This window comes from Ursus maritimus, unplaced genomic scaffold (genome assembly GCF_017311325.1).
Source record: "Ursus maritimus isolate PB19 unplaced genomic scaffold, ASM1731132v1 scaffold_12, whole genome shotgun sequence".
NCBI lineage: Eukaryota > Metazoa > Chordata > Mammalia > Carnivora > Ursidae > Ursus > Ursus maritimus.
This window is the reverse complement of record NW_024423564.1, coordinates 64,479,857-64,507,028: the sequence shown is the minus strand read 5'-3', so window position 1 is coordinate 64,507,028 and position 27,172 is coordinate 64,479,857. Positions and strand designations below refer to the sequence as shown.

At 37.0% G+C, this 27,172-nt stretch overlaps 1 protein-coding gene across 1 annotated transcript in view; it reads right to left on the bottom strand.

The window, feature by feature from the left end:
* AGBL4 (AGBL carboxypeptidase 4) overlaps window positions 1-27,172 on the bottom strand; it is a 1,288,259-nt gene that overhangs the window by 1,252,918 nt on the left and 8,169 nt on the right. The window contains exon 2 of the mRNA XM_040626601.1: window positions 21,825-21,947. Coding sequence (XP_040482535.1) covers window positions 21,825-21,947 — 123 coding nt within the window. The remainder of the gene's footprint in view (window positions 1-21,824; window positions 21,948-27,172) is intronic.

The window sequence follows — 27,172 nt, the reverse complement described above, 5'->3', positions numbered from 1 at the left end:
GCAACATCAGTTCTCTAGATTTTCTACCTGACAACAAACTTAAACTGCAGTACAAGTTCTCCCTTGGGTCTCCAGCCTGCCATTCCACCCTGCGGATTTTGGACTTGCCAGCCTCCATAATTTCATAAGCCAATTCCTTAAAATAAATCTCTTTATTACATAAAGATAGATGGACAGATAGATAGACAGACAGATAGACAGGCAGATAGATACTTTCTGTTTCTCTGGAGAACTCTTAGTACAATAGGTAACTCAAACAAGGTCACCCAGGTAGTAAATAGTAAAACCAGAACTCACAACCAGATCTGTCTGTTTCCAAACCTAAGACTCCACTAGCTACATGATTTCCCATAAAATACCTTTAACCATTAAAATATTAAAAAGTAAGCCAACATTTATATACATTTTTAAACTATTTCAACATCTCTTTCTGTAAATTTGTAAGTAAAAAAGCCATTTCTTTCTTTTGTTGGCACACTCTTCAAAAATAATTATGAAAATTGATAAAAGATAAAACCTTTTGTAATTTAAGTTTAACATACAGGAAAAATTTTTTTTAAAAAACACAAAACATATTGGGAAGAAATTAACCAGTACATATGGATATGAGCATTTGCTTCTAAATGTTACAATGAAATATGCCCTATGAGCTATTTCTTCCAACACATTTGTTTTAAGGAAGAATGTTCTGCTATATTTAAGGGACACTTAAAATACAAATGTTCTGTGACTGATGTATAAATTATGAATAGAGTGACAACTGAAGACTAAGACAAGGCACTGAATCAGGTTAATAAATCTATCCTTGACTCCTTTAGGATAACCGATATCAATGTGAGTTAATGATAAAGTAAAGAACCATATTAGGTTTCCATTACCTCATCTATACTAACTCTACCCCTGTAGAGATAAGGACAGAGGTAGGAGAACAGAAGGGTATAGAAAAATGTCTCATTCATCCAAAAGAAAATGAAGATTTTTAGTTGAGTAGAAACCTACCAAACATTTTATACCTATTCTTTTATTTTTAAGGAATTGCCATTTATTCATTCATTCATGGATGTCTTAAGTGCCTATTAAAAGCTAGCTATTATAAGACAAGGAAAGAAATCACTGTTCCAAGGCACCTGGGTGGCTCAGTTGGTTAAGTGTCTGCCTTCGGCTCAGGTCATGATCCCAGGGTCCTGGGATCCAGCCCCGCATTGGGATCCCTGCTTGGCGGGGAGCCTGCTTCTCCCTTTCCTTCTACTGATCCCCCTGCATGTGCTCTTGCTCTCTGTCAAATAAATAAATAAAATATTTTAAAAAAAGAAAAGAAAAGAAAAGAAACCACTCTTCCTGCCTTCAAGGAGCCTATGTTTGCAGACAACAATAAAAATCTTTGTTCCATAAAAGAAATAGCACAAAAGTTGTAACTGGAAATTAGAATAGGGAAATGTCATACAAGGCTGGAGGATCATAAAAAACTGCATAGAAAAAGTAACTTCAAAGGCAGGCCTTGAGGATGATTTGTTTTCAATAAAAATGTGAAAAAATACTCCCAAGGAGAATATCATTATCAAAGAGAAAATAATGATTTAATATTGGTAACAGGATAAAAATGAAAATGCATGCATAAGAAGAAGGATCATACAGGTAAGGCATGCATTCACAACAAGAGTGGTATCTAGGGAACCAAGGAAATTTTAGATATTAAAATGATTTGTGGCCCTTTGAAAGCCCACAGTCCATAAACAGATATATACTGTATCTATAGAATTTAAATTTTGTAGAGGTGGGGGGAGGATTAGAAAAATAAAATGTCTAAAAAGGCTCTTTAGCAAAGTGATAATGAAAAAAAAAGTTAAGAAAATCTTAAGTAGAATAATAGGATTTAATGAGTGATTGATTGGGATGGCTAAGAGAAGTCAAAGGAGCTCTTCTGCTTTGAAGTTAAACATGGTAAATTTGGTTTGGAGAAGGACCAGTTTAAAATATCAGTGAAACAACTCTCTAGAGACATAATCAGGTAGATTAAAATATGGGATCAGACCTTTGAAAAGAGTTCAAGATTGAAGACACTTTCCAAGGCAGTGCTCCTCAAAATTTGGTTTGCTGGCCTACAAACTGCTTAGTATAGATTGCCCATAAAACAAGTACAGTGTGATTTTTAATAGCTATTTGACATCCAAACTCATGACTGGTGTCCTATCTAGTTTACAGAGTATAAACCAGCTTGGATGCTGATAAATTCATTAAGTGAATTGCATGTGGCATGAGCTTCATAGCAGGACCATACATAGAGCCATGATACTGGAAACTGAAAAAAAAAATTTCTTGAGCACACATAGTTTTGAGAAGCACTATACCACTACACTACTTATGTGCAATAATCATATAAAGATTATGACTTAATAAATGTATTCCAAAGCTTCTAAGACTGCAGGGAAACTTGTAAAGCGGCTAACAAAGAGTAAGTACTCAAGAAATAGAGCACTCTAATTTTTAGACAAATTTTTACTATATGTACATAAGTGCATTTTATTGGAAGAGCATACATAGTTTTCATCAGATTCTCAAAAATGCCTATGGCCTAGGAAAGTCTAATAACCACGTAGAATTACTACTATTATCTCTGTACCCCCAGTATCTGCCACATAATTCATTCATCCTTTGACAAATAGTTATTGAAAACCTACTATATGTCAGGCTCTGGAGATAGAGCAAATAGACAAAGTAACTATTCTTACTGCAGTGGAGGCAGTTAATAAACAAGTAAATGAATAAGCAGAGAATAAAAACAGGATGATATGACAGAGTGACTGGGTGGCTACTTTAGACTGGCTAGTCAGAGTAGGCCTCTCTGAGGAAGCAGTAGGTAAGGTGAGATCTGAATGCCAAGATGCAAAGATGTTGGTAGGGGGGAGGAGGATCAGTATTTCAGGATGAAGAAATGTCTGGACCAAACAGCCTAAAGCAGAAACAAATCTGGCCTGGTCTATGAACAGGCAGTAAGTCACCGTGGCTAAAGCATTATTAGGAAGAATGGAAATAGCATAAGGTAGTCAGAAAAGTAGTCAAGGTCCAGAATATGTACAACTTTGCACTCAGGGTAAGGAGTCTAGATTTTATTTCAATTCTGATGGAAAGACAATGGAATATTTTAAATAGGACAGGAATATGCTCAGATTTGAGTTTTAAAGGATCACTGTAGATGCTATGCTAATAATGGACAATGGGAGTGGAGAGCATGAATGGAACGAAACAAGAGGAATGGTAGTTCTGACAGATGTTGGTGGCTTGAATGAGGAAGGCATATACAAACCAATTAAAGGATTCAGAATATTTAATAAGCATAATAATAATTTTCAATGGATGGATGATGAATTATTGGATGCCATATTCAAGATTTATAAAAATTATTTTAAAAAAGGAGATCTGAACCTTGGAGAATGCCTTAAGGGTCACATATGGATGAAAAATAGACTGGTCAGTCAGAGAGAGAGGTGAATAAGGACAATAGAGTCAATGCTGCCAGGGGAAAAGCATGTCAAAAAATAAGTGTGATCATTAGAAATGTCAAATGCTACAGAGGAATCAAGAGCTAAGACAAGACCACCAAATTACATGACTACTGTCTCTGGCAACCTTTCAGAGAGCTATCTTGCTGGAACAGTGAGGATACAAACCAGACTGAAAGGATAAAAATGTAATAGGTGTATAGAGACATTTCTATTTTTACTGGAAGTCGTTCTAAAATCATCTTGCATGTAACTTAATCTTATCTTGATGATAAAGAACAGATCTATTAAAGGTTATATGCTTAAATTTTATTGTTTACTTTTATATTTTCTGCCTCCTCCCTTCTGTCAGCTTGTCAACTTTGATTTCTCACCAAAGAGCATTCCTTTCTCCTCAGGCTCCATCCAACCTGCAAATTTCCTACGATAAAAATTATTTAGACAGTTAAAACTGTCTAAATAAGAAGAAATAAATGCTAAGTAATTCCTCTGAGAAGTACGGTGCATGAAATTTACTGCATGTATTTTACAACAACTATATTGACTATTCAAAAGTTTCCCAACACCATACCCAAGTTCTCAGGAAGAGTCTTAAAAAAAAAAAAAAAGATAGATTGCTGGATAAGTGTTTGTTTTCTATAAATCATTACAGTCTTGCTAAATTCCTCAACTTTGCATTTTATACTTTGAGGTCAGTACCCATGAAAATACAATAAATCCACCTATAACTAATTTCATCTGGTGAATTTCTACTCAATCTCACACTAATTCTTTCAACAAATATTTATTAAGCACCTATCATGAGCCAGGCATTGTTCTAGACACCAAGGAATGAAAGAAAAATCCTACCTTCATAGAGTTTATATTCTAATGAAGGAGACAGGCAATAAAAAATAAATAATAAATAAATAAGTAAAATTAATACTATAATAGCTAGTGGTAAGCGCTAAGAAGAAAAAATAATGCACATGGGGGATTAGGATATGAAATTTTACACAGGGTCAGAGAGACATTTGAGTAAAAAACTGAAATGAGAGAAAAAACCGTGCTTTCTGAAAGAACATTCCAGGCAGTGTATTCAAGTGCAATTCCTACATTACCTCCTCTAAAATGTCTTCCTCAATGGTCTCCCACCCTCACTGCACACCATCCCACACCATCTATATACACAAAAATGACACACTTCCCTTTCTGGTATTCCTTCACCCTTCAGTACTGACCACTATCTGCTAGGCTTTTGGCAATTCCAATCCATACAACAACCCTGTAAGATAAATATTATCATGCCTGTTTTAAAGATGTACTGAGGCTCTGCTCAAAGTACAACATTAGTGCACAGAAGGAGAAAAGATGGAGGAGGAGTAGGGGAACCCTTTTTCAGCTGGTCCCCTGAGTAGAACTGGATATCTACCAGACCATCCTGAACACCCACGGAATCAGCCTGAGATGCAGGAAGATACATCTGGATCTCTGCAAACGAACATCTCCAGCACTGAGTATTGAGGCACTGAGTATCGAGGTACAAACCAGGGAGCCGTGAATCCACGCACAGATATCGGAAGATAAATGGAAGAGGGAGGGAGCCGATGTGCTCGGGCGCCCGGAAGCTGTAGCCACTTGCACTGGGCAGGGGGATGGACTTGTGGACAGGCACCCGGACTGAGACAATAAGCACAGGAACGCACGCGCAACCAGACTGAAAACCCGGAGCTCTGAAGCGCTCACTGGAATCGGACTAAATCCGGGAGCTCAGAGTGCACGCACAAAATGAAAAACGGAGCTCCGGAGCGCACCCTCGAACTACACTGAAACCAAGAGCTCAGGAGTGCACGCGCGACCAGACTGAAAATGGGCACTCCAGAGCCCACACGAACCACACTGAAACAGGGAGCTCGGGAGCGTGCAGAGGAACCAGGGGCAGCTGGCGGTGTTAGAAGCACAAAGGACAGAAACATGCAGGCCCTGGAAGTGAGGGCTGGGAGAGCTGCTGTGGGGCACACAACCCGGGACACTGCAGGGTTTGTAGCAGTACCGACAGAAACAGAGTTAAAGTGGTCAAGAAAGCTCAGTGGAGAGCAGACTGCGATCTTTCTGTTCTGAGACAGAGGCTAGGAAACGGTCACTGCTGCTCTGACTCTCAGCACAGAAAACTGCCAGGGAAAGCCACCAGGGAACAAAAGCCCGGAAATACCAACTCACATCGTGCCCATCCCCATCCACCCTCGCAGGGGATTGGTCGACTCTACCCAAACAGGGTTGCCTGAATATCAGCATAGCAGGCCCATCCCCCAGAAGGCAGGCTAAAAAATCAAGAAGCCCACATACCTAAGGTCCCTATAAAACAAGTGCACACTGCCTGGGTCCTGGTCAATAATTTGGGCTCTGGGCAACACTGCAACCTCTCCTCATCAGAATGACGAGAAGGAGAAATCCCCCCCAGCAAAGAAAAGATAATGAGTCTGTGGCCTCTGCCACAGAACTGATGGATATGGATATAACCAAATCATCAGAAATGGAATTCAGAGTAACAATGGTCAAGATAATGTGCAGACTTGAAAAAAATATTAACGAAAATATTAACGAGAATATAGAATCTCTAAGGGCGGAAATAAGAGCAAATCTGGCAGAAATTTAAAATGCTATGAATCAAATGCAGTCTAAATTAGATGCTATGATGGGAAAATGAGGCAGAAGAAGGAATTAGTGAATTGGAGGATGGGATGGTAGAAGAGAAAGTTAAAACAGAAATTTGGCTCAAAAAAATTCAATCTCAAAAATGTAGATTATGGGATATTACTGACTCAGTGAAACGTTCCAATGTCAGAATCATCGGCATCCCCGACGTGGTGGAGAAAGAGAGAGGTCTAGAAGAGATATTTGAACAAATTGTAGCTGAGAACTTCCCTAATCAGGCAAAGGAAACAAGCATTCGTGTCCAAGAGGCAGAGAGGACCCCTCCCAAGGTCAATGACAACAGACCTACACCACGTCACGTCATAGTGCAATTCATAAATATTAGATCCAAAGATACAGTATTGAAAGCGGCCCGGGGGGAAGAAAATACTTACATACAGAGGGAAAAATATCAGAATAACGTCAGACCTACAGAGACCTAGCAGGCTAGGAAGGTTTGGCAGCGTATTTTCAAAGCTCTATCCAAGAAGAACATGTAGCTAAGGATCCTTTATCCAGCAAGGCTGTCATTCAGAATTGATGGAAAGATAAGGACCTTCCAGGATCAGCAGAAACTGACCAAATTTGTAACCACCAAACCAGCCCTACATGAGATATTAAGAGGGGTTCTATAAAAGTAAACAGTCAAAAAAACTAAGAGGCAGCCCACAGAATGGAAGAAGATATTTGCAAATGACACTATAGATAAAAGACTGGTATCCAAGATCTACAAAGAACTTCTCAAACTCAATATACAAGAAACAAATAAACAAATCAAAAAATGGGCAGAAGATATGAACACTTTTCCAAAGAAGACATATAAATAGCTAACAGACACATGAAAAAATGTTCAAAATCATTAGCCATCAGGGAAATTCAAAACCACATTGAGATACCATCTTACGCCAATTAGAATGGCAAAAATGGACAAGGCAGGAAACAACAAATGTTGGAGAGGATGTGGAGAAAGGGGATCCCTCTTACACTGTTGGTGGGAATCCAAGTTGGTACAGCCACTTTGGAAAACAGTGTGGAGGTCCCTTAAAAGGTTAAAAATTGAGCTACCCTATGATCCAGCAATTGCACTACTGGGTATTTACCCCAAAGATACAGATGTAGTGAAGAGAAGGGCCATATGCACCCCAATGTTCATAGCAGCATTGTTCACAATAGCTAAATTGTGGAAGGAGCTGAGATGCCCTTCAACAGATGACTGGATTAAGAAGATGTGGTCCAGGGGCACCTGGGTGGCACAGCGGTTAAGCATCTGCCTTCGGCTCAGGGCGTGATCCTGGCATTATGGGATCGAGCCCCACATTGGGCTCCTCCACTAGGAGCCTGCTTCTTCCTCTCCCACTCCCCTGCTGTGTTCCCTCTCTCGCTGGCTGTCTCTATCTCTGTCAAATAAATAAATAAAATCTTTAAAAAAAAAAAAAAAGAAGAAGATGTGATCCATATATACAATGGAATATTACTCAGCCATCAGAAAGAGCGATTTCTCAACATTTGCTGCAACATGGACGGCACTGGAGGAGATAATGCTAAGCAAAATAAGTCAAGCAGAGAAAGACAATTATCATATGGTTTCACTCATTTATGGAACATAAGAAATAGGAAGATCGGTAGGAGAAGGAAGGGAAGAATGAAGGGGGGGGGGTAAACAGAAGAACCATGAGAGACTATGGACTCTGGGAAACAAACTGAGGGCTTCAGAGGGGAGGCGGGTGGGGGACTGGGATAGGCCGGTGATGGGTATTAAGGAGGGCACATATTGCATGGTGCACTGAGTGTTATATGCAAGTAATGAATCATGGAACTTCACATCAGTAACTAGGGATGTACTGTACAGTGACTAACATAATAAAAAAATATTATTAAAAAATAAAATTAAATAAATAAATACATATTTAATTTCCATATTAAAAAAAGTATAGCATTAGTGAATGGCAAAGCTAAGGTTTAATGTCTTCTGTTCTATAGAACTATCTCTCTGACTACAATGCTTCCTGCCTCTTATATTCCATAGCAGGCAATAAAAGAGGAAAGGGGTATGTTTACTTATTCAAAAAGCTCAGGCTTGTCTGAAAGAAAAAGGATTTTAAAATAAACAATAATTTCCCAAAATAAAGTGCAATCCCAGGGAGTAAAGGGAAATCACAAGGGTACATTTTCTTTTTTTTTTTTTTAAGATTTATTTATTTATTTGACAGAGAGAGAGAGACAGAACAAGCAGGGGGAGAGGCAAAGGGAGAGAAAGCAGGCTCCCTGCTGGAAGCCTAATATAGGGCTCGATCCCAGGATCCTGGGATCATGAATTGAGCCGAAGGCAACAGACTGAGCCACCCAGGAGCTCCACACATGAGTACATTTTCAAAACCAAGCAATGTCTAAGGACTCCAGCCTAGGCCATGGAATAGAAACTCAGGAGGGGGCCAAAAATATTTTGTCAAAAACATCATAACATTTCTACATAATTATGGTTTGTTTTTGAATTTTCGTGTAAACCAGACCCCCACTCCCCCGCCAAGAAATCTGGGCAGCCCTTCAGTCCACATGCATAAGCTCTATTTTTAAATGTAAAAATCTGGTCATGAGCACAACTCACTTACCAAGATGGCATAAAATAACAAAGCATGACCTAGCTCAGGAAATTACTACATGGACAACACTTTAAGCCACCAGTGTTAACTAGGACCATTAAAGAGCCTCCCCTAGGGTTCAGCAAATCTTGGCAACTACTATGGCCCTAGGCTATGAAAAGCAATAGATGGTGAGTTGAAAATACAGCCGAACCATTTACAGGAACTTCAAGGAATCACAGAGCAAAATTTCTTGCCTTCAACACTAAAGCCTGAATTAATCAGGGATGATTCAGTATAAGAGCCCATGCCAGGTAACCCAATAAAAGAAATGTATTACAAGAAACCTGTTGCTCTGGGTAGTACAGACATTTTAACAGTAGTTATTCTTCCAATCCATGAGCATGGAATGTTTTTCCATTTCTTTGTGTCTTCCTCAATTTCTTTCATTAGTGTTCTGTAGTTTTTGGAGTACAGATCCTTTACCTCTTCACAGTTAGGTTTATTACTAAGTATCTTATGGTTTTGGGTACAATTGTAAATGAGATCAATTCCTTAGGCAACCTACACATTCAGTGCAATCCCTATCAAAACATCATCAACATTTTTCACAGAGCTGGAACAAAGAATCCTAAAATTTGTATGGAACCAGAAAAGACCCCAATAGCCAAAGTAATGTTGAAAAAGAAACCCAAAGCTGGTGGCATCACAATGCCAGACTTCAAGCTATATTGCAAAGCAGTAATCATCAAGACAGTATGGTACTGGCACAAAAACAGACACATGGATCAATGTAACACAATAGAGAATCCAGAAATGGACTCTCAACTCTATGGCCAATAATCTTCGACAAAGCAGGAAAGAATATCCAATGGAAAAATGACAGTCTTTTCAATAAATGGTGCTGGAAATATTGGACAGCCACATGTAGAAGAATGAACCTGGACCATTTTCTTACACCAAACACAAAGACAAACTCAAAATGGATGAAAGACCTAAATGCGAGACAGGAATCCATCAAAATCCTAGAGGAGAACAGAGGCAGCAACCTCTTCAACCTCGGCCGCAGCAATTTCTTGCTGAACACATCTCCAAAGGCAAGGGGAACAAAAGCAAAAATGAACTACTGGGACTTCATCAAGATAAAAAGCTTCTGCACATCAAAGGAGACAGTCAACAAAATTAAAAGGCAACCTATGGAATGGGAGAAGATGTTTGCAAACAATATATTGAATAAAGGGCTAATAACCAAAATCTATAAAGAACTGATCAAAGTCAACACCCCAAAAACAAAAATTCCAGTCAATACATGGGTAGAAGACATGAACAGACATTTCTCCAAAGAAGACATCCAAATGTCCAACAGACACATGAAAAAATGCTCCATATCACTAGGCATCAGGAAAACACAAATCAAAACCACAATGAGATACCACCACACACCAGTCAGAATGGCTAAAATTAGCAAGACAGGTAACAATGAATGTTGGCGAGGATGCGGAGAAAGGGGAACCCTCTTACACCGTTGGTGGGAATGAAAGCTGGTGCAGCTACTCTGGAAAACAGTATGGAGGTTTCTCAAGAAGTTAAAAATAGAGCTACCCTACAACTCAGAAGTTGCACTACTAGGTATTTACCCAAAGATACAAATGTAGTGATCCGAAGGGACACCTGCACCCCAATGTTCATAGCAGCAATTTCCACAGTAGCCAAACTGTAGAAAGAGCCACGATGTTCATCGACAGATGAATAGATAAAGAAGATGTGGTATATACGATGGAGTATTACTCAGCCATCAGAAAGGATGAATACTTACCATTTACATTGATGTGGATGGAACTGGAGGGTAATAGGCTGAGTGAAATAAGTCAATCAGGGAAAGATAATTATCATATGGTTTCACTCATATGAGAAATATAAGAAACAGGGCAGAGGACTATAGGGGAAGGGAGGGAAAGCAGAATGGGAAGTCAGCAGAGAGGGAGAAAAACCATGAGAGACTCTTAACTATAGGAAACAAACTGAGGGTTGCTGGAGGGGAGATGAGTTGGGGAATGGGGTACTTGGGTGATGGGCATTAAGAAGGTCATGTGATGTGAGGAGAACTGGGTGTTATGGGAAACTGATAAATTATTGAACACTACATCCGAAACTAATGATGTATATAAGTTGGCTAATTTAATTTATATTTTTAAAAAAGGAAATAGGTTGCAGAAATTTTGGGAGAGCTGAAAGGTTAAAAAGGTGAAAGTGGAGCAACACAGAGATTAACAATACCAGGAAGTCTCTACTGTACCCACAGATGAAGGGGCAAAGGCAGGAGGTGGTGATATCCTGGGAGTCAAGGCAATCCAACAAAGTTGGGATCACAAGGAAGGGGCTGTCCGGCAAAACCATGAAGGAAATACAGCCACTGCTGGAGATGCTCCCCAAAACAAAAAAAAAAAAAAAAAAAAAAAAAAAAGGGAGAAATACCCAGACTTCTCCTTTGTACCTGCACTTCAATCTCCTGCTAGAATTTCTTATTAGCTGAGCCTGGCCAGAATCCAGATAACAAGGGAGCCCAGGAAGCGCAATTTTTAGGGGGTTGGCCCCTGCAATAAGAAGAATGGGCAAAGGATGAGAAATGAAACAAACTGTAAAAGGTGGCCTACACAAAATATCCTCATACCTTCAAAAGGCTAGTCTATCTGAAAGCTGTATGCAACCCACAATTTGTATGGATTTTTCAATACTGCAGCATATTATCGAAGCACAATTATTTTATGGAGAACAAAGCGTAAAAACACAGACAACATTCTAGTTTTGCTAACTAAAGTAATTTTAAAATTTTTGTTTGCAAATGAAATCAATAACAATAGAAAATTTTTAAACATTCTAATTGAAAATGTATCATTTGGCTATCACTTGAAAAAGTATTTATGTCTCAGATTTTAAACCAATACATATGCATAATCATTCAAGTAGTAGCTTAAATCTTTATTGAAAAGAGGAGGGCTATAAACGAACTCAATCAACCATATTTAATCAAGTGATATGTATCCCATTTTTTGAAGTTATTTTACTACTAAAGCATAGCAGGGTGTTTTATGTGTACTGGAAGTCCCCTTCAAAACATTGTCTCAGATAATTTAAAAAGAGCAGTTGAAAAGATGTGCAAATAAGATTTTATTAAACATAGTTCATACTTCCTCAGCTATTGTTTCCGAGGCCCTTAGTTTCAGTAATGTTACTACAGCAAATGTCATCATTCTTAGAGGAAAGTCATTTGGGAATGAAATGTTTTACTTCCTCCTCAAAGAGAAGGCAGACAAAATAAGAAAGAGAAAAATATACATGTAGATATATAACCATATATATGTAGAAATAATTCAGTAAAGAGATCAGGAATTTAAAAAACAAATGAAAACCATACAATAACAGAAGTTCAGCTTTGTTTCAATTATGAGTCAGAAACAAATAACAGAATTAAAGTATTCACCTACAGTTTCATAGCTGCCAGTATCTCTTCAACAGAATTTCTAGACACAGTGAAACACTTTATGTTATATAACCATGCTGTTGTCTCCAAAATTTTCTCATTTTTTTCTCTAAAAGAGATAATGGCTTTGTAAGGTGGCACGTGCTGGCATGAAATGACAGTATTAATATTAAGGAAATATTTATCAGATCTTATGTTAAAGACCTTATCAAGTAAAAGCATTTGGATTTTATCCTGAAGATAACAGGGAGTCATGACAGATTTTAAACAATAAAGTACTATGATCAGATGATTTGCATTTTAGCTTTGGTGACACAGTGGAGGATGGACCAGAGACAGTTGGGGCTAAATTTGAGAGACTAGTTGGAAAACTACCATACAAATACAGCAAACCTACTGAGGACCTTATCTAGAGCTGAAGTTGTGGGGCTGAAAAGGTTGCAAGATATTATTATAATTATTCATTTAATAACAAGCAGAGGGAAACCAGAGTACCTTGCCTAATATCTTTTCTTACTATCATCCTATGGAAAAAATTCCAGTAGGGACAAGAGGCTAAATTCACTGGTCAGGGACAAAACTGTGGATTAGCAAAGCAAAGAGTGCAGCAATACACATAAGTCAGGAGAGTCCATAGGGCAGAAGTATGATACAGGGTGAGGTTGTGGAGAGGAGGAGACCAACCAGCAGGGAGACACATTTAAACCAGGTTCGGAATATAGACACATGGATGGTGTCATTACAATATTTGCTCAAGGTGGGTAAAGGTAAAGGCACACTTATTTCTTTGAGAATGAAGAAAAGAATGAAAGATTCCATATATTAGAAATAAATTAATTAGGGGCGCCTGGGTGGCTCAGTCGTTAAGCGTCTGCCTTCGGCGCAGGGCGTGATCCCTGTGTTCTGGGATCGAGCCCCACATCAGGCTCCTCTGCTGGGAGCCTGCTTCTTCCTCTCCCACTCCCCCTGCTTGTGTTCCCTCTCTCGCTGGCTGTCTCTATCTGTCAAATAAATAAATAAAATCTTTAAAAAAAAAAAAAAGAAAGAAAAATTAAATTTGTTTGTTTATTTATTAAATTAATTGATTAAAAAGTTTTAGTGAGCCCATACCCTCAGGAATACTCTCCATTTCTAAGAGTTGTAGTTTGCCATTCCCTGAGAGTACTATTCTCTCTGGCATTCATGGCTTTCTGCATGACATCACAAGAACCAGGGAGTTTTTCCCAAATGCTAAAATTTACCAGGATAGGGGTGCTTGGGTGGCTCAGTCGTTAAGCGTCTGCCTTCGGCTCAGGGCGTGATCCCGGCGTTCTGGGATCGAGCCCCACATCAGGCTCCTCCGCTGGGAGCCTGCTTCTTCCTCTCCCACTCCCCCTGCTTGTGTTCCCTCTCTCACTGGCTGTCTCTCTCTCTGTCAAATGAATAAATAAAATCTTTAAAAAAAAAATTTACCAGGATAATTCTTACTAATCCTTTAATACTCAGTTCACTGTAGCCTCATCTAAGAAGTCCGCTAACTTGCCACACCACCTTCCCACAACACCCTGCTGAAAAAAACATGCTTTTACTATGTTTTCTTATTACAATGTACTTACCCCTATTAGAGCTAGAGGTACACATCATGGTTAGCCTCTGACAAGTCCCAGGGTATGCCAGTTGTCCCAGCATCCCTTCCAGGTCAGCATTTGTTCCGGGCAAAAACATTTGCCATAGATGACAAAATCTGCGGTCAACTTAATCACAGCCTCTGTCAGTCTCTCCTACTAAACTCCTTTAAGCCAGGAACTGTGTGTTGTATTCCTCCCACAGGGTAAAACATATCTGCTGACTACTAGGTTTATAGAAAAGAAAAAGTAAAATGCTACCACATCCCTCAAAACAATCTAAATAAATTATTCTACCATAATTATAACTACATACAACTTTAAAACTCTTCTTCCTTAAACAGAGCAATTTACCTAATTTCTGTAAGAATGAAGAAGGGGAAGACTCTACAAATAGAAAATTCACTGTTTATTTTTTCTTAGGGATGCTATAAACCTAGGCCTCATATACTACAAGATTTTATTTCATTTTTAAATATTTGGAAATATCTCTCAACATTATAATTTTCCGCAAGAGACCCTTTCTTACTTTAAAGGTTAATGGTCATAAGCTCTTGGTTTGGAGTGATCAATGACCAGTCTGATCCATTTTCCTGCTACAATCACTTCATTCTGCAATTTAGAAAACTGAGTATCATATTTTAACTTTAAGTTACAACAATCCTGTTTTTCTCAGAAGTTATAAAGACCTAAATGCAAAATTTAAAAATTATGGAAGTATTACTAAGTGCCTGACACTGAGATAAGTGCTTTTATATAAAATTACAACTCAACACAGGGCAATGGTTACAAGCACAGATTCTGGAGCCAGATCAATGGGGTCTGAATCCCAGGTTCACAACCTACCAGCTGTGTGATCTTGGTAAAATCATGTAACCTCTTTGTGTCTGTTTCCTTACATGTTAAATGAAAATAATAATAGAATCTACCTCATAGGTTTTATGAGAATTTAATGATTATTCATGTCAAATAATAATAATTACTCATGTCAAACACATAGAACTTTGCATAACACAGAGTAAATTCTATATTCATATTTAATATTATTATTATTATTTTAATCATACCCAACTTGGGCTCAAATACACGCTCTGATACTTGATTACTTAACTGTATAGCCATAAGCAAATTACTTAACCTCTCTAGACTCCTACTTCATCTATAAGACAGAATAATACCTACCTCAATAGATGTGAGGATTCAATGAAATAAAGTATGTAAAAGTATGTTGTGGGCTTCACAAAATGCCTGTGCCTGACCATTAACTATTAGCCATTAATGGGCAGATCAGATTCAAATTTTGATTCTACCTCTTAGAAACAGTTTAATCTTGACATATGCTTAACTTCTCTAAGCCTGATTTTCTTTATCTGTAAATCAGCATTAGTAATACTTACTCTGAAGAATTGTTATGATAATTGTATTTATTTCATATACATTTATTGGGCACCTATTATGTACCAGGCTCTGAACTAAGCATGATGCATCGTGGTAAACAAGAAAGAGCTCCTACAGAACTTACAAACCTCAAACATTTAGACAAGTATTTAGAGTAGAGTAGAAAGTATATAGATTGCTATGGGTCTGTACAAATGGGGCCCTAAACTACTCTAGGGAGTCCTAAAAAGGAAAATATTATAGATGATACAAGTTAAACTCCTTGTTCAAAGACTGGCACAGTTTAAGTATTTCAAAAATGTTAACTATAATTAGTCATTTTTTAAAAGCCTTCAAAGTATTTTCTCCATTTTTAGATGGACAGAATGAGATTCAAAGATGCAAAATAATTCCCAAGATTAAGTTAGGTTAGGACTCAGAGCCAGGTCAACTGTCTCCACACATTGCTCTTCCCGTAACTGCAAAGTTAACTCCTGATGCCAAAGGAGAATAATGTTTACTTAAAAACTCCAAATATTCTTATTATTTTGGCACATTTCATTAACACGCAGAACAATCTTAGAAACACCAAGCCTAAATTTTCCAAGCCTACAGAAGGATCAAGAATACTATATGCCCAGGGACACCTGGGTGACTCAGTCAGTTAAGCGTCAGGCTCCTGATTTTGGCTCTGGTCATGATCTCAGGGTCCTGAGATCAAGCCCCACACTGGGCTCTGTGCTCAGCAGGGAGTCTACTTGAGGACTCTCTCTCTCCCTCTCTCTCTCTGCCCTTCTCCAACCCTCTTTCTCTCTCTCTCAAAATAAATAAGTAAATCTTTTTTTAAAAAACAAAGAATACTATATGCCCAGCAAAGCATGAATTACCCTGAGTATCTCTCTCTTCAGATCCCTATCTAAATATACAACCTTTACCTAAGTCCTTGTTCTCAAGGTATGATTTTGGGGGGAACCCAATCTAAGGTTCCTATGTTGTAGGGTTGTTCTAAGGATTGGTAATGACACATATAAATACACCCATAAAAGTGCCTGGCACATTTTAGCACTCCTGAAATGATATTATATATGTGCCAGAATTATTACGTGAAGTTGATATGCGTATATTGTGCTGTCTCTTATATATTATCCTAATTTGCATAATAGTTCTGCAAAATAGATACGCCTTTTCTTAATTTTACAGAAGAGTAAAAGCTAATATATGAAACCAGATCTGTCTGAAACCAAAACCTGTGTTTTTGGCATTATACTATACTGCTATTAAAAAAAAAAAAGTTAACATATGCCTTCCAGATTCATGCATGTTGTCACGAATAGAAAGATTTAGTTCTCTTTTATAGCTGAATAATATTCCTTTGTATATATAATATATACATATATATTATATATACGTGTGTTTGTGTGTGTGTGTGCGTGTGTGTCATATTTTCTTTGTCCATTCACATATGGAAGGACATTTTTGTTGTTTTGATATATTGGCTATTTTGAATAATGTTGGAATAAAATCAATTTCACAGAAACAGGAAATAGAAAGGTGGTTGCCAGAGGCCGGGGGAATGGGAAATGAAGTGATATAACTGAAAGGTACAGATTTTCAGTTATATGAATAAGTTCTGAGGATCTAACATTTGTACACCATGATGACTATAGTTATTGATACAGTATGGTATACTTGAAAGTTGATAAAAGTAGATCTTCAGGATTTTTACCACACAGAAAAGTTAACTATGATAATTATGTGGGGTGACAGATGCATTAATTATCTTAATCTCAATAATTACAGTGTACATACATATGTGTGTGTATATATATATGTATATACATATATATATATTAGACCATCACATTGGACACTTTAAATATATACAATTATATTTGTCAACTTTCCTCAAAAAGTTAAAAAGAAAAAGTATATCAACCATTTGGATATCTAAAAAAAAAAGAAAAAGTGAGATATTACTTTAAAACCCACGATTTCTATTGAAGTCATGGCACATTTTCTTTTTTTTTTTTTTTTTTAAAGATTTTATTTATTTATTTAACACAGATAGAGACAGCCAGCGAGAAAGGGAACACAAGCAGGGGAATGGGAGAGGAAGAAGCAGGCTCATAGCGGAGGAGCCTGATGTAGGGCTCGATCCTGTAACGCTGGGATCACGCCCTGAGCCGAAGGCAGACGCTTAACCGCTGTGCCACCCAGGCGCCCCTATGGCACATTTTCATACTGTGCCAAGAATAAAAACTATTTTCTTTCAAAAGGAAATAAAACATTAATTTTCAAAGATTACACAAATAAATGTAGTAAAATTTCATCGGAGAAATTAAAATTAAAAGTTTTAAGTTTTTATTTCCATTACTTTGGAATGGTATATAAACAACTGAACCGTATCTGTATTTTACTGACCCTTTTTCATGACACAGTAATTTAAATATCATATTAAGTCTGGGGCCAACCAATTAATTTGTAGTATAAATTATATTGTTCTTCTCCTATTCAATATACACATACTCATATTAATCATAAAACAATACTCGTATTGCATATGATGGCAACCAAACAGTATTTATTTGGATCGCTTATTTTAAAACAAGTAGACAATTTTTCTATTTTTCCTATCACAAAACCTTTATTATCTTATTGTACTAAATATCTATATATCTATATTTTCAACAATATATCTATTACTCATATGTCATAAACTGACCTATAATAAGGTAATATGTATATATAATGGTTAAAAGGATGGCCTTTGGAGCCAGGAAATTCTCACTTCAAATTTAGCTACACCTCTGTCAGTCATGCAATTCCAGGGAAATAACTTTACATTTCTGAGCATTAGTTTTCTCCCCTACAAAGAGAGATACAGCATCTCAGAAGGTTTCTGTATTAAATGAGGTAAACTATGTATATTACTTATCATAGTGTCTGATGAACAATAAATCATTGATATTTTATTGGTTTTTCTTCTTAACATTCTTGCTATTTTTGTTAAATTTTCATCTAAATGTAAAAATATTTTACTTATCTTAAAATCTCACTTTATGAAATCATTTTGTTCACTATCTATCCTCCCTCACTTATTCATACATTTATTGAGCTCCCTGTTCTCTGACTGATAGTACAGTAGGCACTGGAGAACCAAATAAGAAACCATCCATGATTTCAAGATTACAGTGAAAAGAAAAAAGAAAAATATAATAAAGGCTAGCATATAAGAGCCTAAGAGTTACCTGTAAATATGAGGTAGAGACAGCCAAACTTGCCTGAGAGGTACTGTTTCTCAGAAGAAGAAATGCTGGAAAGGTCTGAATTAACATTGTACCAGTAAGAGAAAGGGATCTAGGTCACAGAGAAAACAGTACCTGCAAACACATGAAGACTTGAGAAAAGCTGGTAGGCTGGGGAACAGCAAGCAATTATTCATGAGAGCTATAAGAAAGTTAATCTCTCCCTACCTTTCTATTGCTCAAATTACTTCATCAACAAATAAATACAGTATTAATTTGGTGCTTAATTTCATAAGCACTCTGCTTGGTTCTTTGGGAGACCAGGGATTAATCAGATTCAGATTCTGTCCTGAAGCAGGTTAAGTGTAGTAGAAGAGAACAAACTTTTTTAAAAATCAGAAAGGGTCAGGTATCTATAGAAGGATAAAATTAGGGTGGTCTTGCTGTTTTTCTGAAGGAAATACTACTTATAGAGAGAGGGATATGGAAAATTCATATTTGACCCGCAGAACTTATTTCTCATGAGAAAAACAGATTAATACGAAGCACTTTACATATTCTACAACTCAGAAAGAAAAAATACTTATGGGGGTCTATCTGAAAGCAATATCCTTCATCCACATGAAGCAATACTTCCCAATTATTGAATCTCTTAACCACTTTACTCTTCTGTAAGTCTGGATGCACCTAACAGAATCCTGTTCAACACAACATATTAGGCAGCCACAGTCAGTAGCTCAGAGTTAGCACATAAGAGAATACCCCTCTAATTTCTCTGTTTTAAGTAATCTAAAATAAATCCCTGGATTTAAATTCGATCAGATGAATGCTGCATATGTCAAACAAATTTTTTCAAGTGCCAACTAAACTGCTTTTCACTAAGAAGCCCTTTTGCATTATGCTCTGAGTCTACAATGGAGGATGTGACAGAATACAGTCCTATAAAATATATTGCTATAAACATCATAGGGATATTGTCGAGGATACTATTCATCACATTTCAGTGATTGCTTTAGGAAAACCAATAGGAAGAATTTCATAAGATCTCAATATTTGGTTTATTTTTATCTTATGGACATTGTTTTTCTCTTGGCACTGGCTACGAGAAAACTCTCAGTTAAATTTATTACCTACCTATAGCAAATTTATGAGAACTCAGAGCATGCATTTTATGTATTCATCCGGCTGAATTTTCTTTTGCTATTTCCCCTTTCTGAGATTTTCTCACTGATCTATTTTTTAAATATTATTATTTTGTATATATTTTGGTAAGATGTTTTAATTATTTAAACAATGAAATATATATTTTTTTTCCTATAGGATGTAGGGTAGGCATCATACCCCATCAAATGATGAGAAACTATGGCTCAGTTTTCAAGTAAGGATTTAAATTTTAGCCTGACTCCAAAGGGTGTGCACTTAAGCACTCTACTATTACTGCAAGGTTTATGCACTACTAGTACAGATACAATTGATATAAACCAACTGTTCATACACTGCTGGACAAATATGCACTATTAATTTGGATACTATGTAGGTCAAATTGGGTAATTTCTTCTACTGAGCTTTTCAGTAAAGGACGGAAAAAGATAACTAAGGTTAAGAAAAATATGATCTAAGAAAGAAATTTGGATTATTTCAGACTGTAGGTAAACCAAAATAACACACGATCTTTAAAAGAATAATTCCAACCCTTACGGAGTTATTATTATAAAGACCCTTCCTATCTTTAACTGAGGTAAAAAGAATTCAAGAGATATTTTCTAGACACCAGATATATCCCAGACAAGGCAATAATGCAAAATTCAAGAAAAGTAGAAGAAATTGTTCTTAATTATGTGGACAGTGTTCAGGTCTGACCAGAAGAACAACACTATAGTACTAATTATGGGTTGAATTATGTGCCCCCAAAGTTCATATTAAAGTCCTAACACCCAATACCTCAGAATGTTACCTTACTGGGAAACAGCATCTCTACAAAGGTAATCAAATTAAAACGTGGTCATTAGGGGCGCCTGGGTAGCGCAGTCGTTAAAGTGTCTGCCTTCGGCTCAGGGCGTGATCCTGGCGTACCGGGATCGAGTCCCACATCAGGCTCCTCCGCTAGGAGCCTGCTTCTTCCTCTCCCACTCCCCCTGCTGTGTTCCCTCTCTCACTGGCTGTCTCTATGTCACATAAATAAATAAAAAATCTTTAAAAAAAAACGTGATCATTAAAGTGGCCCCTGATCCAATATGACTGGCAGCCTCATAAAAAGGGAATATTTAGAGAAAGGCATGCATTCCAGGAGAATGCCAAGTAAAGATGAAGGCAGGGATCAGGGTAATGATTCTACAAAGCAAAGAATACCAAATCACCAGAAGCTAGACAAAAGACATGGAATATATTCTTCACAACCCTTAGAAGAAACCAACCCTACTGACGCCTTGATCTCAGATTTCCAGAACTGTGAAATAATAAATTTTTGTTGTTTAAGCCACACAGTTGGTGGTTCTTTGTTATGACAGCCCTAGCAAACTAAAGTGGCATGTAATAAACAAGGAGCAAAATCTTACATAAACAAGTTTTCAATTGTCAAAAAACGACCAATGTTCTTAGGGTTCAGAGACATGTCAGATAACTGACACTGCCATGTCCCTCCAACCAATGACATACCCACATGCATGCACACATACATTATGAAAACCAAAAATAATTAACAATTATTTCTAAAACGAAATTATGTTTACCTCTCTCATTAAAATTTTCAACATATTCTGAACACCGAATATGTGCCATTCAGTGTATTAGGCTCGGGGCACAAAAAAGTTAACAAGATCCAATTCCTACTGGATAGGAATTTATAATCAAATTTCAATCTTCCCATTCAGAATACCCACAACATTTGATGATTGTGATGCAATATTACTTTTGCTGTTTGGTTTGTGTTCAACTGAATCTGTTCCCTAATCACTTCTTTATAAGGAGACCTCCTCTCTGACAAAGACTAAGTTCTGTGAGCATTTCATACAGAACCAGGTATATGATAAACATTGAATAATTAATGATTTATCATATAGTCAAATTATATCAGTTTTATCCCAAGAGAAATAATATCTGAAAAGTTATTTTGTAAAATATAAGGTGCTATATCAATGTTCATTAGTATTACCATTATACCATTAAATAATCACTTACAGCAACAAAACACAAAATTTCATTTTCAAGTATTTCCAAGTTAATTCTTTAAAAAGTGATTTTTCCCTGACAACTTATTCCACTATGATGAAATAATAAATGGGTTGAATCACACTGAATGGTCAGATGAATTGGATTTTGAAACAATCTAAGACAAATTCAAAAGCAACAGTCTTTAATACACTCACCACTTTCAAAGCAAGCATCAAAGATAAGATGTCCTTTCTTGGGCTGTCCACAGTATCCAGACGGAAGCACCATATATTTGCTCACATTCCCTCCGATGGCATCGTCATTTCCCATATCATTGCCTATTAAAAAAAAAAAGGTTCATGTTTAACAGAAATCAAAATATATTTAGGAATATAAGTCCATATGACTTTTATTATTAATTTGCCCCTCCCCTGTCATTTATTGCTTATCCAGACAGTAAGAAATGAACTATATAGTGTTGTAGAGTAGAAACAAGATACATTTTGAAATCAGAAACATAAGGTCTGAAATCTCACCTCTACTAAATATTAATTCTGTGCTACAAAGCAATCAGCTTAATACCCTTAACACTCAGTTTTTCTCATCCGTAATTAAGGAATGGCAAAACCAATCCTTCGAAATTATATTATGAGAATTAGATATGAAAATATCTAGCATGACTACTGAAATCCAAAAGATGTTCATTAAATTGCACCAAGTATTTAATAAGTGATTACTATATTTAAATTCTCACAAATATTTAGTTAGGGGTTCATGGGTGGCTCAGTTAAGCGTCTGCCTTCGACTCAGGTTATGGACCCAAGGTCCCGGGATCAAGTGCCACGTCAAGCTCCCTGCTCGGTGGGGAGTCTGCTTGTCCCTCACCCTCTGCCTCTCCCCACCTTTGTGCGCTGTCTCTCTCACTCTCTCTTGCACACGCGTGCTCTCTGTCTCTCTCAAATAAATAAAATCTTTAAAAAAAAAAAGAACTGTTTAGTTAGTTATTTTAATTCAAATAAAACAATTCTATAACTAGCATTATAACTTCCTAATATTCCACAACCAGAAATAATTTGAGAACTACTGAATTAACATAGTTATAGTATACTGTTGGTGAGAATACAAGCTGGTGCAGCCACTCTGGAAAACAGTATGGAGGTTCCTCAAGAAGTTAAAAATAGAGCTACCCTACAACCCAGCAGTTGCACTACTAGGTATTTACCCCAAAATACAAATGTAATGATCCGAAGGGGCACCTGAATTCCAATGTTCATAGCAGCAATGTCCACAATAGCCAAACTGTAGAAAGAGCCAAAATGTCCATCAACAGATAAATGGATAAAGAAGATGTGGTATACTGGGGCACCTGGGTGGCTCAGTCGTTAAGCGTCTGCCTTCGGCTCAGGGCGTGATCCCAGGTTCCTGGGATCGAGCCCCACATCAGGCTCCTCCGCTGTGAGCCTGCTTCTTCCTCTCCCACTCCCCCTGCCTGTGTTCCCTCTCTCACTGGCTGTCTCTCTCTCCGTCAAATAAATAAATAAAATCTTTAAAAAAAAAAAAAAAGATGTGGTATATATACAATGGAACATTACTCAGCCATCAGAAAGGATGAATACTTACTATTTAATTTGACATGGATGGAACTGGAGGGTAATAGGCTGAGTGAAATAAGTCAATCAGAGAAAGACAATTATATAGTTTCACTCATATGCAGAATATAAGAAACAGTGCAGAGGATCATAGGGGAAGGGAGGGAAAACTGAATGGGAAGTCATCAGAGAGGGAGAAAAACCATGAGACACCCTTAACCAAAGGAAACAAACTGAGGGTTGCTGGAGGTGAGGTGGGTGGGGGGATTGGGTGATGGGCATTAAGGAGGTCACATGATGTGATGACCACTGGGTGTTATACACAACTGATGAATTATTGAACACTGCATCTGAAAGTAATGATGTACTGTATGTTGGCTAATTGAATTTAAAATTTTAAAAAAAGGAGTTATATTTCTTTTTTTTTTTTTTTTAAGATTTTATTTATTTATTTAACAGAGAGAAGGACAGCCAGCGAGAGAGGGAACACAAGCAGGGGGAGTGGGAGAGGAAGAAGCAGGCTTTCCCAGCAGAGGAGCCTGATGCAGGGCTCCATCCCAGGACCCTGGGATGATGCCCTGAGCCAAAGGCAGATGCTTAACGACTGAGCCACCCAGATGCCCCAAGAACTTATATTTCTTAATAGGAACTTTAATTTTTTTTTAATTTTAGAAGTTTCTAGTTGGATGTAGAAAGTTGGAAAAATCATAGCTTCCACCTTAATAAGATATATCCCAACAAAGAACAAAATGATAACTTACAAAAATCTATCAGAAAATGGAGATTGCAGGGCAACAATAATCTAATACCCAAGGAAAGTCAGGCCCTACCAAAAAAAGAGGGAAGCAAGCACTTTACAGCAGAGCACAGGAGGAAGAAATGCTGGGTGTCATACAAGTGAGTAAAAAGAATTAAGCTAATTTTTTTTTAACTATTAAAAGTCAAATATAGCAAATAGGAGGGTATAGAACCTTAGAGTCATAGACAGAAAGGGAGTTCACACCCACTGGCAGACTCTTCTGTACATGCCTCCATCAGGTGTTTAGGAGAAAGATTAGGGGGAGGGCAGAAAACTAGAAAATGCCTTTTCATTGTAATGCAGGAATGGAGAAGGGGATGGGCTTCTGTTATAGAAAAGGCATGAAGCCGCACCAATATCGTTTTCCCTTATGGAGAAGAAAAGGACCTTAAGCCACTAGGGGAGAAATAGCAAACCTTAAAACCTCAGTGCACAAATAAGACTCCAAACAGGAAGAGGAACAGCAAAAGAAAATATCCTCTATACCTGGAAGAGGGGAAGAAAAGACTGTCTCACACAAGACCCATCAATGATTCAAGGCAGAGATAAAAGAGGGAAGACAGATGGGATCATTGAAAAAATTCCACCCCAAGACCACAGCATACAGGACCTGCCTAAGGTAAGGTCCTGGTCTTAGGCTAGACCAAGACAACAGAAATACTCGTGCCCCCTCCGTACTAAAATAGCAAGCACTAAAACACAACTGTAATCTACTGCTAGAAGTGAGACTAAAGCAGAAATAAACCCTTTCTGTGGCAGGAATACCCAGTAAAGGACAAAAGTTTAGGGTGGAGCAGATGAATGAGGAAAAACTCTCAGTCACTCTAGCCCTTTCCCTCAGGAATAAGGTAACCCTAAAGACTCCACCAAAAAAACTACTAAAAGTGATGAATGAATTCAGTGAGGTCAGAGGATACAAAATCAATATACAGAAATCTGTTGCATCTCTACACAATATTAATGAAGCAGCAGAAAAAGAAATTAAGAAAACAACCTGAATTTACAATTATACCAAAAATAATAAGATACCTATTAAAAAGTTAACCAAGGAGGTGTAAGACCTGTACTGTGAAAACTATAAAACACCAATGAAAAAAATTAAAGGTGATACAAACAAATGGAAAGATATTCCATGCTCATGGATTAGAAAAACAACTATTGTTAAAATGCCTATACTACCCAAAGCAATCTACTGACTTAATGCAATCCCTACCAAAATACCAACAACATTTTTTCACAGAACAAGAACAAATAATTCTAAATATTGTATGGAACCACCAAACACCCTGAACAGCCAAAGCAATCTTGAAAAAGGAAAACAAAACTAGAAGTATCACAATCCCAGATTTTAAGATATACTGCAAAGCTGTAGTAATCAAAACAGTATGGTACTGGCACAAAAACAGATACATAGATCAAGAGAACAGAATAAAGAGCCCAGAAATAAATCCATGGTTATTTGGTCAATTCATCTTTGACAAAGAAGGCAAGAATATGCAATGGGAAAAAGATAGTCTCTTCCACAAATGGTGTTAGGAAAACCGGACAGCTACACACAAACGAATGAAATTGGACCACTTTCTTACACCATACACAAAATAAACTCAAAATGGACTTAGGACCTAAGTGTGAGATCTGAAACCATAAAAATCATAGAAGAGAGCACAGGCAGCAATTTCTCTGACATCAGCCATAACAACATTTTTCTAGATATGTCTCCTCAGGCAACAGAAATAAAAGCCAAAATAAACCTTTGGGACTACATCAAAATAAAAAGCTTCTACACAGCAAACGAAATCACCAACAAAACTAAAAGTGTACAGAAAGGGTAAAGATATTGGCAAATAACATATATGATAGAGGGTTAGTATCCAAAATATATAAAGAACTTATAGAACAACACCCAAAAAACAAATAATCCAATTTAAAAATGGACACAAGACATTTCTCCAAAGAAGACATAGGTTGACCACCAGACATGTGAAAAGATGGCCCAACATCACTCATCATCAGAAAAATGCAAATCAAAACCACAATGAAATATCACCTCACACCTGTCAGAATGGTTAAATCAAAACACAAGAAACAAGTGTTCACAAGGATGTGGAGAAAAAGGAACCATCATACACTGTTGGTAAGAATATAAACTGGTATGGCCACTATGGAAAACAGTATGGAGGTTCCTCAAAAATTAAAAACAGAACTACCATATGATCCAGTAATTCCTCTACTGGGTATTTTCCCAAAGAATACAAAACACTAATTCAAAAGACACATACACTCCTATGTTTATTGCAGCATTATTTACAATAGCGAAATTATGGCAGCAACCCAAGTGTCCATCAACAGATGAATGGACAAAGAAGATGGGATATATCTGGAATGGATAAAGATGTGATATATAGATATATAGATATAATAGAATACTACTCAGCCATAAAAAAGAATGAAATCTTACCATTTGCAACAACATAGATGGATCTAGAGAGTATGATGTTAAGCAAAATAAGTCAGAGAAAGAAAATACCATAATATTTCACTTATACATGAATCAGAAACAAAACAAATGAATAAAGAAAAAAAGAGACAAAAGACCAGACTCTTAAATACAGAGAACAAACTGATGATTACCAGAGGGGAGGAAGGTGAGGGGATGGATGAAACAGGTGAAGGGGATTAAGAGTACACTTACCACGATCATGAGCACTGAGTAATGTACAGAATTGTTGCATCACTATATTGTATACCTGAAACTAATATAATACTACACATTAATTATACTGGAATTTAATTTTCTTAATTTTAAAAATAAAGAAATAAATAAATTAAAATGTAAAAAAAAAAAAAAGTAACCTTAGAAGAATTTGATCTAGTGATAAACTCAAGATAACCATAGCAACAATGAAACTTAACCCAGCTTAACTCTTGACTAGGTTGACATAAGCCCTCACACAAATGACAAGAAGAGATGTATCCATTTCCAGTGACAAGTAGCACTTCTATCATTGCCTACTGTTCTACACTAGGAGTCAAGTATGCAACACAAAATTGTGGAATATACAAAAAGAGATCAAGAAAAAACAACCTACTGTCTATGAAGATCAATTAATTGAAGTAGATTCAAAAATGACTAGACACTGGATTATCAGACAATGAATTAAAATAACTAAGACTG